We start from the raw sequence: 16948 nt of genomic DNA on the forward strand, positions 1-16948 counted from the left end.
CACAATTAAAGTTATCCTGTTCCATGGAGATTTTGTTTGTGGTGGTGGAAGAAGATGAGGATGTCTTCCCAGCTACCAGGAGCTACATAAACCTGATGCCAAGCTCCTGCAGATTCCTGGTGGGAATGCTTCTGACAGAACAGAAATGTGCATGTGGGAAGCTCAGATTCCTGGGAGCAGCTTTGCAGCCAGCCAGGCTCAGCAGACAGAAATTAAATCCAGGCCAGGGAAGGAGGGCTTACTCCTGGACAACTGCCTCTTGTTTCTTCCCACCCACCCCCATCCCCAAGTAACAGATCATCATTTATAAAAGGAACATTAAAACATTGAAAAATATTTCTTTTTTTTTTCTTAAAACACGATTCAGTGGCATTAGAAGGCTTTTTATGACAAAGTTTCTGTTCCGTGTGGTGCTGTGTGTGGTTCATTAAAAATAGTTTTCCACATTTCAAAGAATGATTCAACACAGTTTGGAAGCTTCAGTTGGTACAGGGTCAGTCAGAACGTGTTGATTGCATTTTACAGTATGTATGTATATATATATATATTTGTATTTATATACACATACACAGAGAATTGTATAAAACCCAGTGCAGCCATCCAGGATGTATTGCTGCTCAGGGAATGCAAATAATTATCAGCTTGTAGGAAATACTATAAATTTTCTACATCCCCCTTCCCCAGTCCCTGCACATGCACTCTGGGAACTGGACACTCCCCAGGTGTTTGCTTGCACCTGTGGGTGGAGAAAATACAGATCAATTCTTCAGAGTGTATGAGATTAATCAAGGCAGGTTATATTTCACTGTACAGAGGAATGTGGCTGCTTCCCACTTTTCTCCTGAGTGCAGGGTGTTGTGGTGACTCAGACACGAGGAGAAGGAAGCAGGAGGGTCCCAGGGCAGGGAACAGCATCCCTTGGAGCTGCAGCCTGCCAGGACCCTGCCCAGAGGAGAGCAGTGGGAACCTGGGCAATCCCAGCCCAGCACTCTCCTCCTGGGCAGAGAGGATGTGGCACATCACACACCACGTGTCAGGACAATGACAAACAAGATTAACAAAAACACTTTGCTGCTCTACAGTTTCTGTTGTGAGAGGGTCTCAGAGCACTTCACAGACCTTGTGGTCTGAGCCCTCCACAGGACTGGAAATTCCCATTATCATCACATGGGAATGAAGTGCTGGGGACCAGGCTGTGAGTGATGACACTCGGTCCCAGACCAAGTGTTCTTTCAGTGACAAATTCTCAGAGGGAGGAATAAGGGAGAAAAATGACCTAAGGACACCTTTGTGTGTGCCGAAATGCCATCCACGGACCCATTCCAGCACACAGAGTGAGTGCGCTGTGGGAACACATGGTGGTATTCAGGGCACAGTTCCTTCCCAAGGAAATTTGCTGAAAATTTTCTGTGGTGGCGGCAGAGTCCCTGAAGAGATTTGGCCTAAAAAGGCTCCTTGTGGGACACATCTGCTTGAAGCAGTTGAGTGGGTGGAAAAAAGACAAGGAAATGAGGCTGAAATTTCTCTGGAGGATTCTTGCCCAGGTAAGACACAAAAAGGCAGAGGGCCTGTGATATTTGTTAGCCACAACAGGAGAAGACACAGACGTCAAATGGCCCAGCTCAGCATCAGCACAGGCTACTTGAATGAAAAATTTCCAAATTTGCATCTGGTCCAGCAGCTTCTTAGCTCACAAATGGAACATTTAGATGAGGACTAGAGCTTGAGACAGATAGCTATGGACATGGAAAGAGAGGAGTGTTCACCTACCCACAGCCTCCCACGTCACCTCTGCTCCAGCTCTGCCACCACAGCTCCTGGAGACTCTACAGTGCACTCTGCTCTCCCACAGTGTTCAGACCTCCCTGGCTTTGCCTGGGCCAAGGGAGAGTGGAAGAGCCCCAGAACCTCAGCAGGGGCTGCCTCCCCATCAGCCGTGAGAGCTTCTCTTCTCTTCTCTTCTCACGAGTCCCACCCTCTGGCCTGTGGGAAGGTCAGCAGGGCAATGTTTTCACAGGGATTGTCTTCTGGGAGGAGAAATCCAGGGGCTGAGCCGAGGAGCTTGGAGGTAGTCAGGGGAGAGTAGTGTCCATCAAAGGAGGGGGCAGGAGGCGAGCTGTGAGCCTGTTGTCTCCCATCCCTCCCGTGCCATGGACTGCCACCCTGATCCACAGACAGTTCTGGTTGTTGCCCAGAGTGATTTTGCCCAAGGCTGCAGGATCTGACCCTGGAGACTTTTATTTATTTATTTATTTATTTATTTAATTTATTCCCTCCCAGCTCAGTTTCCGTCAAACAAAGCCCCAGTAACCTCTGACTGATGGAGCCTTTCTCAGCACAGTCTCCATCAGATGGGGCAGGATAAAGCTCTGGAAATAGGACCAGCTCCAGGACAGCCTGGGAAGGAGAAAGGCCACCTGGACACCCCACTGAGGCCCACCTGTGTGTCCCACTGGGGTAAGGACATGCTCCTCCTGCCTGCCCTGCACCAGACAATGCTGGTGCTGCACCAGAGCCTCCACAGGAGACTCACGCCCTAAATCATTGTTTGCTACAGGACTTGGCACAGTTGGGCTGGGAGTGTCATTAAGGCCAGGAGGTGGGAGGTATTTGAGGGGAGGGAGGAGGGCAGAGCAAGGTTTAGGATGCCTAATGAAGAGTTGTTTAGGAAAAGAGTCAGTGTGGGGATGTGGGACACGAAGAGAAGCGCAAGGGATGTACTCACAGCCTGAAGTCAGACATCACCTCACCCCAAGGAAGGAGCGTGCCTGCCCTGACCCATGGGGTGCGTGCATGTGCTGGGGCCTCGAGGGCACGCTGGGGACAGTGTCCAGCACCCACAGCTCCAGCACCAGCTCTGGCTGGCCTTCAAACCCTCTGAGACCCTTTCCTGGCTGCAGAAGTGTGTTCTGGTGGGAGTCATTTTTACAGAGTTTGGTAGGAACACAAATCAAAGGGGGGAAAAGAAAATGAAAAGAAAAATCAAACCCAAATCTAACAAGAAAACAAAGCAAAGCCCAATCTGTCTGGAAAGCCAAAGGTAAAACCCTCTCAAATTCTGGACCCACGAGTCTATGTTTTAAAGATTTTACAAATATACAATATCTAATTAGCATTATATCAGATATACAACATGCCCATTAATTATAATTATGCTGGATATATAATTTATATGCATGAAATGTAACTGTCTTCATGGTTAGGATTGGGACTCAGTGGAATTGGAATTTGGAAGGTTTTCTTGGGAGGCCATTGCAGGGAGAAAGAACCACGGAAAGTTACCGACCTGCTTTTCGGTAAACAGACACCCTCAGCCTTGTGCCTCTGCTAAGGGCTGCAAAAAGATTTGCTACATATGGATTCTAGGCTGTGAATGGGAGGAGAAAATGCTCAGAAACAGGGGAACTGGGCCATGGAAAATGCTATAGGGAAAAGAAACTTGTGGGGAGAATCCAGGCTCGGTGAGAGGCGCAGCAGCCTCGGTGGGGTCGGGACCTGCCCCAGCACAGGTCAGCAGTGTGGAGCTGAACGGGTTCTGCTGCTTCAGGTTCAGCAGTGGTGAGAAGCTGGAGGAAGAGAAACCCTCTTCCTCATTCCTATTTACATGTTGGAGACACCAAGATACTAGAATGAGAGGAGAAAAGGGTCTAACAAGCATTTCAGCATATTTGTGCTTATTGAACACGTCAACCCCACTACTTCCTACACTGAGAGAGCAGGCAATTTGTAGGCACTAGTATGTTTTTTTATCTTATGAGTATATTTAGTATAAACTAAAACTTTATTTCTCAGCCAGGCTATTCTTGTCCCTAGATCTGCCAGTCCCGAAGGAAAGTCTGCCCTTGAATTTGCTCCAAGGGTGACAGAGAACAGATGTGTGGTTGCTGACGGGTGTGGAGCAGCCTGGAGCTGGCCCCAGCAGCCAGGACTTCCCTACTTGCTACAGAAGGGCCAAACATGAGGGCCAAGAACGAGGCCCCTTCCTGCCAGGATTGGGGGGGGGCTGCATTTCCTCCTCCCTGTCTCAGGCTGCTTCTCCTTGGAGCAACTGAAAAGTCCTGAATTCATGGAAACTATGGGGTAATGCAGGTGAGCCCTTGGAAGGAGCCATCGATTACTATGGCTTTCTTTGACAGAAACTGATGCACGCCAGGAAATTCCCTCTGTCATCCCTCACTAGTGTCTGACTGCCGCTTCAGTTCTTCCTGTGTCACTGATGGAGGGGTGGCTTTAAAAACAACGTGGGTGGGACTGCCAGAGAAGTCTTTGCAGACACTGAGTTAGTAGAGGTTATCTTGGCCTATAAGGCCACTGCAGAACAGGGTGCTGTGGCCACCCCAGTCCTTAAGGAGTATCTACAATGCACTGGGTCGTGTCAAACAGTCACCTCAGTTTTGCTGGCGGTGCGGTAGTGGTGGTGGTGCCCGGGGATGTAATGCAGCTGCTCCACCGTGTTGTGCCGGCGCGAGGCGAACGCTTGGCGCTTGGCCGAGGTCGGGTTCATACCCAAGGTGTTGTACAAGTTATTTGAGGCACTGGGATGGGAGTGCATTTTTGACATCCTGTAGCGATCCAAGACCGGTGTTGACACAAAGACATCCGTGTGTGACAGCGCCCTGGACATGGACTGCTCGGGGTAGGCCGAGCGCTCCGGGGACAGCAGCGGGTCCTGCGAGTGCAGGCGCTCTGCCGACAGCAGCTGCTCGTCCGACAGGATCCGCTCGTAGGACATGCTGAACTCCTCGGGCATGATCCTCTCCGGAGACAGCACCCTGTCCTGGGACATGGCCCTGATGGGGCGGCGTGGCCTGTCCCGCTGGTTGCCCTGCTGGGACATTTTGATGACGTTGATGGGCAGCGTGCCCCGGGCCGCCAGGTCAGGCAGGTGTCTCCTCCTCATGTAGTACTCGTCAGCCTCTTTGTCAGCTGTGGGGAGGGAAATGGGAGGTTAGAAATGGCAGTGTGCTGGCCCAGGCCCTGCAGCTGCTCCTGGTGATGCCTGAGGGACAGATGAACATGCCACAGGTGTCACTGAGGGCTTGTGGCACACAGAGGAGTGTGAAATGCGTGGGGACAGTGCAATTCCCTGGGCAGTGCACCCCACACTCCTCCATGTGGAAGCCAGGCCACGGTACCACACAATTCACATGAGTTATGGAGAAATTCCCAAATGTCACCTTCTCAAATTGTCACATTCTTCAAATGTCACCCTGGGAAAGAGCAGGGCAGGTGACACAAGCAGACATCAAAACAGAGATCCCCATTTGAGGATATGCCCGTGTCACCTCTGGCCTTAGACATGGCTATTCCCTGGAGCCCATGAGTGACTTCATCACATTTTAATTACTTCATTTAAATATTTGTAAGTGTGGTCACAAACCAGGTTTGCTGGTCTCTGAGACACTGAATCACCTGCCTAAGGTTTCATTTCCCATTTTTATAATCGACCTTGGTTGATATGAGAGAATTTATCCCATGGAACATTTCTTGCTCAGTTTGCTGCTGCTGTATCTTAAACAATCTCTCTGCTGCTCTGAAATGCAGCACACACCCCCCACACTCCCACTTTCCTTTTCTTGGCTTTGAGAGGAATGCTGTGGGCTCAGAGAGGATGTTGGCTACTGCAGCTGTATCGTGATAGATCACTGGGATCCTACAGCCATCAATCTGTGGTTTTTATTTACCACATTGCCTGGGAGTTAATTGGCTGCTGGTCCCATGAGGCAGAGCTCATGTAGTGGGTGCTGACAACATCCCAGAGCTCTGTTCACAAAACACCAGCTCAGGCAAAGCCTGCGCCACTCCAGAGCTCTGCTCGCAAAACACCAGTCCAGCCAAACCCTGCATCACCCTGTGCTGGTCCGTATCCCTCACTTATTTCCTCATCCCCTGTCCCACACCTTCCCTTCCCTTCCCTGCTGCCAGGCCCCTGTGCAGAGCCCAGATCCGTGAGGAGGTGGGCTTGGTTCCCTCACACCCAGGAGTAGGAGCTGAGAACATCTGTGCCACCAGTGCTGCTGCCAAGCCCTTCCTCCCAGCCCACACAGCCCCGAGGCGTGAGGTCACCCCCAGCCCCCCGTGCTGCCTTCCTGCCCGTGGGATCTGCTCTCCAGAGCTCACGCTGCAGCCATGGATCTTTATTTTTCACCACCCAACAGCCCTCAGAAGGATGTCTCACTGCAAATGTCAGGCAGCAGCTCTCCTGGCCTCGAGCTCTCCTGTCTTTAAAATCACCTTCTAGGAAGCCTGAGGAGGTGGGGGAATTCCATATGGCCCAGGGAGCTGGAGGCATTTTTATTCTGTGTTTTGGGGCTGGTTGGAAATGCCAGGTTGGGTGTGCAGAGGCAATGCTGAGGCTGCTGCAGAGTGGGAATGAGGCAATTAGCACCCTGGCACTTGGCCTCTGCTCTGGATGAGAGGAGTTCCGCAGGATTTGCCCATGTGACTCTAAATAGATGTAATTAAAGCACAGAACATCCCAAATGGAGATGTGCTTGGATGCTCACACCTGGCTCTGGTAATTGCCAGCAGGAGCTAAACCAGCTTATGTGAGGTTTACAGCTCTGAGGCTGCTGGAGAGGTGGCACAATCAGCTGGAAGGGTTTGAAGGTGTTCCTTGGACTGAAAATGCAGCATGGGCTACACTTTAAAATGTTTTGTCCATTAGGAGAATAAAAAAATCCCTTTTCCTTCCCTCTCCCACCCAGTGACCCTGGGTGCAGCTGCCATGGCTGAACTTTCAGGGAGGTTATTTAATTTCAAAGATGTTTCCAAGCTCCCTCAGGCCTCCAGTGATGCTGAGGAGGAGGAGGAACATTTCCAGGTGTGGAAAAGCTGCTCATCTCCATCTCAGAGGAGTCAGAGGAGGAGGAACAGCCATGTGTCACACCCAGCAAGCTGCTCCAGGCAGCAGCAGACAGACATTTTCCAGGCTGCTGGCTCTAAGAGGGGCGTCAGCCTGAGCCAGGGATGGGGAACAGAGCCTGGCAGCAATGCTGTTGGATTAGCTTCTTTTTTGACTTAGAGATGGGGTAACTGAGAGGAATTTTAAAAGCTTTTATTTTATTTTTAGTCTCATGTGAAGGGTAAGACAATACAGATTTTATAATTCACCCTATCACAATTAGAAGTTAAATATTTCTTAATTACAATATATGATAAGCCTTTCTTGGCCCACCATACTATACTGTAATTTTAAAGTAAATGCCTTAAAGCCAGTCCCCTAAAATTGCCCCTCGTGGGTCCTACTTCAACGCATCTTTCACAGTTCTATTTCTTTGAAGTACCCAGTCTTATTTGCAAGGCCACCCTTTGAAACTTGCTTCTGGCTCCATTTCTACAAATGAATTTCTACAAATTCATTTCCCACATTATGTGCAGCACCACACACGTGCCTCGTGCCAAGGGAGAGTACTGGAACCTCAGAATTCTGCACCCAGGGACAGCAAGAAACAAACTCTGGGAGAGCAGAGCAGAGCTCCAGGAGCTGGGAAATGTGGAGGGCTGGGTGCACAGCTGGCAAAACCCAAAGTTTCTCTGGGAAACGAAATCTTGGAACCATAAAATGGTTTGGGTTGGAAGGAATCCTGAAGATGATCCAGCTGAAACCCATTCCAGGCTGATTGATGCCACCCTCATGCCACCAGCGGGGACACATCACACCCTGGCACAGCTGGCACTGATCACCCTGCCCTTGTCCTGTCATTGATGCTCATAGGAGAAGGGACATTCACAATTTTATCCAAAATAAAACTCCAGTCCAGTGTGCTTCTCCATCAAGGATGTGCTTAAAAATTATATTAAAAAATATAATAAAAACAAATCAAAAAAGAATGTCTTAAGAGGATTCCAAAAAAGCAGAAATTGTGAGCAGAGAAAAAGGAATCACCGGTGAATTGCTTGTCAGGATTTTTTTCTTTTTTTTTAATCGTACTTCTGGGTCTTTCCATGTGTTTTTCAAACATGTGGGTGTGGAATTACTGGAAGTTATGCTTTCTGCAAACTTCCTGGGCTTTTTAAATTGGTTTTGGTTGGGATTTTTCTGCCCTTTCTTTCCTGCTTTGGCAGTTTCTAGAACATTACTCAGGTCTGGTCTTGGTCTCACCACACTTCAGGAATGTTTGAGTGCTTCAACTGCCTTGGCCTCAGGCTAAGCTGTTTTGCCCTCAAACAGTTTTTTGGCGGATTTTTTGTGGTTTTTTTCTCATTTGGAGGGAGATCCCCAAATAAATGCTCTTACACATTCCACCTCAATCCCAGATGCCACTGCAGACAGGGAGAGCAGAGCTCCTCTGGCACTGGAATTACAGAAATGAGGTTTACAGAAATTCATTTGTGGTGCTCTGGGAAGAGAATGTGGAGCAGAACAGCCAAATTCAGTTTTTCTTCCTTCTTATATATCATGGTGAGAAGAGATGCACGTGTGTGTGCATGTGAGGCCATCACAATAATCCCTCTCCTTTTTTAAAGGTAATTTTCCCCAGCTTTCTTCCTCTGCAGCTCCAGCAGGTTTCCTCTCTGGGCTTGTCTCTCCTTGTTTTAATTTGCTTTAACATTTCCAAGCTGCCCAGTCACTCGTGATGATTCTCCAGCCAGCACCAAGTGGTTTAATATGCCTGAAAACAGGAGCTGCCCCCCTCCCTGACCTTTCTCACTTTGCTAGGAAGAACAATTCCCTGGAGCCCTGGGCAGGATGGAATTAATCTGGCTGCTCTTGCTCAACCCCATCCTCACACCCTCCCCTGGCTGCTCTTGTCCAGGGCACAGGGGGGTGCCAGACCCTCAGAGACCCCCAAAACCCCCAAGGACCTCCCAAATGGGGTTCTGTTCGCTTTGCCCTGAAGGAAGGGCAAGGGAGATAAAAAATCCTGGTCTTTCACCATCTGTCTCTGCTAATTGGAGGAAAATAAGTAATTTTTCCCTGCCTGGCAAGCAAGACAAACAAGTGTTTGAAATATTTGAAAAATATATTTAAAATAAACCTATATATGGATATATTTTTTTAAATCTATATTTCAAATTTATATATATATAATTATATAAAAAAATATATAGAAATATATATCTATATGTCAATCTATATTAAATATATATATAAATCTATATTTCAAATTTATATATATAAATTTGAAATACAGATTTTTTATATATATCTCAAATATATATAATATATTTGAGATATATAAAAATATATTTTTATATATATATTTATATATAAATATATATTTTTATATATATTTTTCTATATAAATATATATAAATATATTTTATATATAAAGTGACATATATTTATATTTATATTTATATTTATATTTATATTTATAATTCAAATATATATAATATTTATAAATATATATAAATATATATATTTAAATCTATATTAAATATATATAAATCTATATTTCAAATTTTTATATATATATAAATTTGAGATATAAATTTTAAAAATATCTACTGCTTTGTTTCTTGCTCAAATAGAAGTATTTGTTAATGGTCTCTTACTTTTATATTTTATTTTTTCCTAACTGTGACAGGAAGTCCATTGGGAAGAAACAATTTTAAATTTAAATAATGAATGCCAAATAAGTAATTTTCAAACTCCAGCTTTTAGATATCACACTTTTTTGTGTACCCTTCATGCAGAAGAAGAACATTATCTTGCTGGCACTTTGCAAGGGGAGGCTGGGGAGTTGGAGCCTCTTTTCCCTTGGCTCTGGAGTGGAGCAGCTGCAGGAAAGTGATTCAGAGATTCTGGAGGTGCTCAGTGTGCTTGGTGCCAGTAGGAGCAGGGAGGGCTGGGCACTGCCAGGGCTGAAACTCCCTGGATGCTCAGGAACAGAGTGGGGCAGTGGGGTTGGATCTGCCAGGTGCTGGGCAGGAGGCTGGGCAGACACACAGCAAAAACCACAGGTACTGTCCCAGAAATGAAATTACCTCCACACCCATACCTGCTGGGGAGTGCCAGCCAAAGGAATCCCCACTGGAGATGCCAACCCAGGAGTGCCCAGCTGAGGGAAGGGGTGATACCTTACAAACAGAACCAGGGGGAAGCAAAGGAGCTGACACTTACTGAGTCTCTTGAGAGATGAGTATTTACTGGGGTTGGTCTTGACAGCAGACTCGTAGGAGGGCGGGAGGTGGGAGAGGTTCTGGAAGGAGCGGGAGAAGGACAGGTCGTAGGGCTCGGTGGCTGAAGTCAGGATGTTGTTCATTCGTGGCTTGTCTGCAAAAAAAAACCAGAGAAAGGCAGGTCTGGAGTGTGCCCCGAGGGGATGGAGAGAGACTGGCCGTGCCCACAGGCTCCAGCAGGGAGCTGAGCTGGAGCTGAGCCTCAGCCACAGGGCATGATTCACACTGGCACCTGCAGATCCGGGAGAAATGGATCCTGTGCTGCTGCTTCCTGTCACACACAGCAGTGATGGGGACAGCAAAATGTTGCCTCACATCCCCTGGGGCTGCCCAGAGGGATGGGCTGGGCTGCCACCCACCCTGGGCATGCAAGGCTGTGCCAGGCAGCATCACTCACCTTCATCCTCCCTGTGTGCCCTCCTCATCCTCAGGGACACAGAACCAGTGTGGGGGTTCCTTAACTGGGGCATCATGAACCAGTTCTTTAACTCTTAAACCAGCGTCATTCACCTTCACCACTCCGTGTGCCCTCCCCATCCCCAGGGACACAGAACCAGTCTGGGGGTCGCTTAACTGGGGCTGAGGATGGTCCAGCTGCCCTCTCTGTGTGCCAGAGTGCTCATGGATGCTCGGAACCTGGAGGCTCTAGGGCTCTGCAAAGCCTCACACCTCCCTGCACTCAGGGCTGGGAGCTGGGCACCTCTGGGGGCACTCAGAGGGCAGAACAAGGTGTTGGGGATGTTCCTGAGGCAGGAAATCCCTATTCCTGAGGGGTGGAGGATGCCCCTCTACTCATGTTCATTTTGTTGGTCTCTGAAGGTCCCCAGACAGGGTCCAGTGCCCTCTGTCACTTTTCTCATGCTGAGGGCACTGAACCCAGTTGCTGAAATTGAAGTCCATATTATCTGCAGGGGTTTGAAACCTTGTTCCTTCACTACAAGCTGGGAAAAGATTTCTCATCAGCCCAGCCAAGGCACAGGGACGTGTTCACCTGCAGTGATAACCCCCAGGTGTTCAGATATTAAAATGGGCAGAGAGGAGAGGATTTAACAAAGCAGGAACTTCAAGTTTTGGAAGCCAGGACAGAGCAGTGGGCTCTGTCAGACCCCACAGCAGTGATGGGATCAGCAGCTGAGGCAAAAGGTGTTCACTTCAGGTATGGTCTGAAAATGAAATCAGAAGGGTAAATTCTCTGCAGGAGCAGCAGAATGCCCAAGCTTGGGTTCACACATTCCTGCTGTACATCCCTAAAGTGTCCCCATGAAGAGCAATGCATGATCAGCGTGGACTCACCTGCCCCAAGCCCTCTTGCCTCCTCTGCACCAGGGGCTGGTTGGGATAAAAGCTCAGATTCTGCCCAAAGGTAACAGAGCAGCAGGGGAATTTCACCTGGAAAACTGCTGGCTTTGTGCAGTGCCCAAACACTTGCTAACTTCTCCCATTTCCAGGAAAAAACTCAAAATAAAATCCACTCAGGCAGAGCGCAGACATTTCACAGACATTTTTCTAGACCTGACTCATACATAAGTGAATCTGTTTCCTGCAAGAAACATCTGTGAGAGCGAGGCCAGTCCTGCCCTGCTGCCTCTCTGCCGTGTGCAGCCCTGCTTGTTGGACAGCAGAACCTTTTCCTTCTCCCTGAATTTTTCATTCCAGCGTGTCCTCGGTGCCCCTGCAGCCTGGAAACGAACCCAGCAGTTCATCTGAGTGTCTGCTTGGGGATCCAGAGCTGCTGCCACAACTTTTCTCCCACTGGGGCTTCCCCTGGATGTTCCAAACCTCCTGTCAGCCACCCTCAGCACTGCACAGTGCCACAGACAGGCTGAGGCAGTCCTGCAATCACAGAATCACTCTCACAGTAATTCTGTAAGAAAGAAAGTAATTCAGTGGTGAAAAATTCCTCCTCCCAATGCAATAACCATAAATCTCATAAATCTCCTCTTCCCTTTTTCCTGCTCCTCTCCGCTCTCCTGTAAGGGGGTTCTGGTGTGGCACAGGCCTGAGGGATCTGGAGTGGCTCCTCTTAGAGACCAGCATTTCCTTGCTGATGATTTCCATCTTTTTTATTTGTGGGGTGCCCTGATGAAGGAAGGAATGTTGCATCTGACTCCATGTTCTCAGAAGGTTAATTCATTATTTTATTATTCTATATTATATTAAAGAATGCTATACTAAACTATACTAAAGAATACAGAAAGGATACTTGCAGAAGGATAAAAAGATAATAATGAAAACTTGTGATTTTCTCCAGAATCACGATAAATCAGGATAAAAAGATAATAATGAAAACTCATGATTCTTTCCAGCTGGGCCCTGATTGGCCAATAAGTCAAAAATATCCACATGAAACCAATCAAGCAATTCCCTGTTAGTAAAAAATCTCCAAACACATTCCACATGAACATAACACAGGAGAAGCAAATGAGATAATTATTGTTTTCAATATTCAATTCTTATATTTTTCTCTGAGGCTTCTCAGCTTCCCAGGAGAAAAATCCTGGGTGAAGGGATTTTTACAGAAAGTATGAATGTGACATCCATCCATGTCTAACAGCCTGCCTACAGGATCAGGGAGCGTGTGGCATTCATCAGGGGGCTGGAAACAATTGATTTGATGTTATCCAGCAAACAGAGGCTGGATCAGCACTGAAACCATGTCCCCACTCCTCCTCCTGCTCGTGTGGCAAGGACCCCGGGCTGAGATCTCTTTGCAAATTGCTCAGGCAGAACGTGGAGCTAATCTCCATTTCCATGGGGGTTTGGGCATGCTGCAGTGAGCCCAGGCACAGGCACGGAGCTGTGCTGGGTGCCAGAGCTCAGCATTAATTGACTGCTTGCATGAGGTGTGTGAAATTAAGTGCCACACATTTATCTGATGGGCTGCTGCAGGATCACTTCATCTTCTCGCTGCCTTTCGCATCCAGGCACTCAGGAACAGGCTGGAATGATTCTGGCAAATGAGAAGTCACCTTGAAATCCACTGCCCATCACTCAGCCAAACAAGGGATAAACTGAAATGACCAAAGCTAATTTCAGATGTCTTTTGCATAATGTAGCTTGAGGGGGAGATCAGAGAACCGAGGTGCTCCAGTAAGGAGAAATATCTCGTGCAATTTATATTCTGAGGCCAGTTCAGCACCAGTTTCTCAGCAGGTTTTCACTCCTGCAATAATATATTTGTCTCTGGTCTCTCTCCTCTTTGTTTGTGGTGCTTGTGGGCTCCTATGGAAGCTGCAGGTCAGAATCAATAATCAGGATCCAAATCAAAGCTCTGCCATTCCCTGCAGGGCAGCTGAGGCTGTGCACTGTGCTCCCCAGCATCCCCATCACCCCAGCTGGAGATTACACTGGAAAATGAGCTCTGTGCGTGGCTACTGGGGTTACCTTTAAAGTCAGGATTGGTGCCCTTTTCCTCAGCATCTCTGTGGCCTTTGGTGCCCATTTTCTGGCACACCATCCCTCCTGGCCCAGGAGCTGGCAGAGGAGCAGGCAGGAGGTGAAGCTCACCCTTCATTCTTTCTGTATATAAAAAGGTCAATCTGAACAACACAGTGATTCTTCCTATGTCTCCTTCTGCCCTTACATTCTGCAAGAATTACCATTTTGTTTTTGTATTCAAGCTCCCAAAACCTCACTGCACTGAGGATTTCTTTGTGCCTTATGGACATAATAGTGGAATCAGAAAGTGTCTTTTTTAAAATGTGTTTGGTGATCTTTTTTATATATAATGATTTCAGGAGCAACAAACAGAGCACAGGAACCTCCCCCAGCCTGGGGACAGCCCCAGCTTGGTACAGCCAGTGCAGGGCTGTACAATTCTGCTGTACAATTCTGTGCAAGGCTGTACAATTCTGATGTACAATTCTGCACAAGTCTGTACAATTCTGCAGGAATTTCAGCATTTCCCCACCCTGCAGGCAGCCCTGGTTGCACAGGGATGCACAGCCCAGCCCAGAGCTCCCCAGGCTGCTCCACACTGGCACAAGGAGCTCAGGAAGGGAGCAGGGAGCTCTGGGGAGCTCTGAATTCTCCTCCTGCAGCCCCACCAGTCCAGGTGGGTGCATTTCCCCTGCTCACACCTTGCACTGGGCAGGGGAAGGGGCTGCCTGTGCCCCTACCACACCTGATGATGCTTTAGGATTTCAGCTTTTATATTTTTCAAATCCTCTAGTGCATTAGTGTATAACTGTGAACTCCATATAAAGTGTAGTTAACTGCCTTCACATCTTGGTCAGATAGAACAATCCCTCTGGGCCTGAGATCCAAGGACACACCACAGCCCTGAAAAGTATAAATGTATAATAAATGTATAATATGTGGGGAGTATAAAAAGTATAAAATTGTAGGGAGAAAACTGAGGAATATGACTTCATTGCCTGAAGCAGTAATTGGACAATTAACCCCTGCTATGCAAATAGACCAAATTTATATCTGTATAAAAAACTGGTAACCATTATCCATCTTGGGTGCAGCCTCTGTGAGGCTTTGGCTGCCCAAGATGTGTATCTGTGAAAGACCTTTAATAAACACCCACTTTATCCTCTTGATCTTGCCCAGCCTCTGTTCTAGGCAGCCACCCCAATGTGGTCCAAACAGGACAATGGCTTTGGTGGCAGCATCTGGGTGTCACCTGCAGCCCTGCTGGGCCTGGGGGTCGCACTGGAGGTGGCTTCACACAAATTCACTGCTCTGCTCGCTCCTGTGCTCTGTCACCTACCAGGGAAGCACAGGGCTGAGGCATAGCTCATTTCTCTGCCAGTGCTTTGCAACCTCTCTGCAATCTCAGGGCTCAGAGAAGCTCCAGGATTTCCAGATTAGACCTGAAGTCTTCTTGTCACATCTTGCTCTGCCCCTCTTGTTGGAACACACTTTCAAAGTGTGTTTACATGAGGCACAAAACCTTTCATGTTCAAGGACGGGAGCAGATGATACCAAAATTAAAAAAAAAAAAAAATGTGAGTTGATGGCAAAGTTTTGAACAAAGCTCAAGTGGCAAAAGGGGTGTGCTGCAGATTTGCATTTGAGTCTGCACATATGTTGTGCGAATTCTGCAAGACATTCCAACAGATGCCTTTTAAAACATTCACCCAGGGAAAGCAAACAATGTCACCTAGGAGAGGCTGCTCCAAGCCAGCCTTCTGCTGCTCAGCTGCAGCTCAGCAGAGCCCCAGCCCTGTGTCAGAGCCCTCCCTGCTGCCCCAGCCCCGCTCCTGCTCAGCCCTTTGAAGGCTCAGACGCACAGGCTCCGACTCTGACGCAAGTTCTCTCAAAGAGCCCCAAATCTGGTGGCACTGCTGACGTTCTGGAGCCTTCTGTGCCAGGGCTCAGGGCTGCCAGGCCGTGCTGGAGTGTCAGGGCAGGCGAATAAACTGATGTGTGCAGAGTCAGAATGTATGAGATGCGTCCTCAGTGTTTGTGTTTTCACACTCCTGTTTGCTCGTGTTACAAACGCTGTTATTAATAGTGCTTTGCATTTCTCATGACTAATCTCCAGGAGGGTTCTACATTTCCAGGTCAGATCCTCTGTGGTGGAAATCAGAGCTCTCCAGCGAGTAGCTGCCCTCATTTAGGAGAGCTGGAGGATTTCAAGCAGAGGCAGTGTTAAACCCTGTGTCTGTCAGGATGGCTCCAGCACTGGGCCTGGCTGAGAACTGAGCAGCAGCCTGAGGAGGGTGAAAAATGCATGTATTTTATGATTTTTTGCAAATATTCCAATGAATATTATATGTGTTGTGTTAGAAGGTAATGCTGTATTAATTCTCTTAAGCAGTGTGTTAAATATGGTTTTAGGTTATAACATAATGTTAAAATAGAAGCTATGTTATGTAGGACACCTTTCTTTAAATAAAGGAGTTGGTCTGAGATAGCAGCCACAGGACACCTGAATCTTTCAGAGAAAAAGAATTTATTGCCCCATTATCAGAAGAAACAAACTTCTTCCCACCTCGAAGGCGCTGTTAGGATTCAGAGGAAGAAGTTGACGCTGACCAGACAGAATCCTGTGTTTGAATGGAATTTATGCATCATGTATGAGGTGCATGAATATGCAACAGGCTGTTGCTTTTAAGGGTTAATCCTCTATTAATATGTGTCCTTTCTCAGGCTTGTGCTGCCCAGAAAAAAGTACCCGGACATCTGTAATTCTTTGTCTCTATTGTCTCATATTGTCCTAATTCAAATTGTCCAAATTATTATTACTCTAATTGTATTTTTATAACCATTTTATTACTATTAAACTTTTAAAATTTTAAAAACAAGTGATTGGCATTTTTCACAAGGAGGAAGGTGCAGAGGGAGGGGATGCAGCACACAGTGACACTGGGTGTGACTGTGACACCCCTGAGTGCTGTCACCCAGGGGGATCAGCATGCAAAAACCCCTGAGCACACAGAGCTTCACTGAATATTGCACCCCACAGCTGGGCTGAGAGGAGCAACACTGGAATTGAAGTGAAAGGGAGAGATGAAAACTGCACAGAGCAGTCAGAGCAAGGGATCTGCTCACCCTGGAGTGTGCTGCCCTTGCAGGGGTGCAGATAAAACTCCTGGCTCTGGCACCAGGGCTGTGCAGAGCTGGGACCCCTTCCTGCAGGGTTTGAGACACTGCAAACTGGTACCCAGCTCTGCAAGGGCCAGGGCAGGGTGGGGAGAGGGATTTTGGAATGGCTGGAATGGTTTGGTTTGGTTTGGTTTGGTTTGGTTTGGTTTGGTTTGGTTTGGTTTGCTTTGCTTTGCTTTGCTTTGCTTTGCTTCGGTGTGGTTTTGTGTGGTTTAGTTTGGTTTGATGTGGTTTGGTGTGGTTTGGTTTGGTGTGGTTTGGT

At 47.6% G+C, this 16948-nt stretch overlaps 1 protein-coding gene across 1 annotated transcript in view; it reads right to left on the reverse strand.

Annotated features, from left to right (window-relative positions):
- Positions 1–4375: 4375 nt before the first annotated feature.
- Positions 4376–16948, reverse strand: part of SHISA6 (shisa family member 6) — a 145948-nt gene continuing 133375 nt past the window's right edge. The window contains exons 5-6 of the mRNA XM_058817470.1: positions 10070–10222; positions 4376–4926 (exon numbers count right to left, since the gene is read on the reverse strand). Of these exons, the coding sequence (XP_058673453.1) occupies positions 4376–4926; positions 10070–10222 (704 nt within the window). The remainder of the gene's footprint in view (positions 4927–10069; positions 10223–16948) is intronic.

This window comes from Ammospiza caudacuta, chromosome 19 (assembly GCF_027887145.1).
Source record: "Ammospiza caudacuta isolate bAmmCau1 chromosome 19, bAmmCau1.pri, whole genome shotgun sequence".
Lineage (NCBI taxonomy): Eukaryota > Metazoa > Chordata > Aves > Passeriformes > Passerellidae > Ammospiza > Ammospiza caudacuta.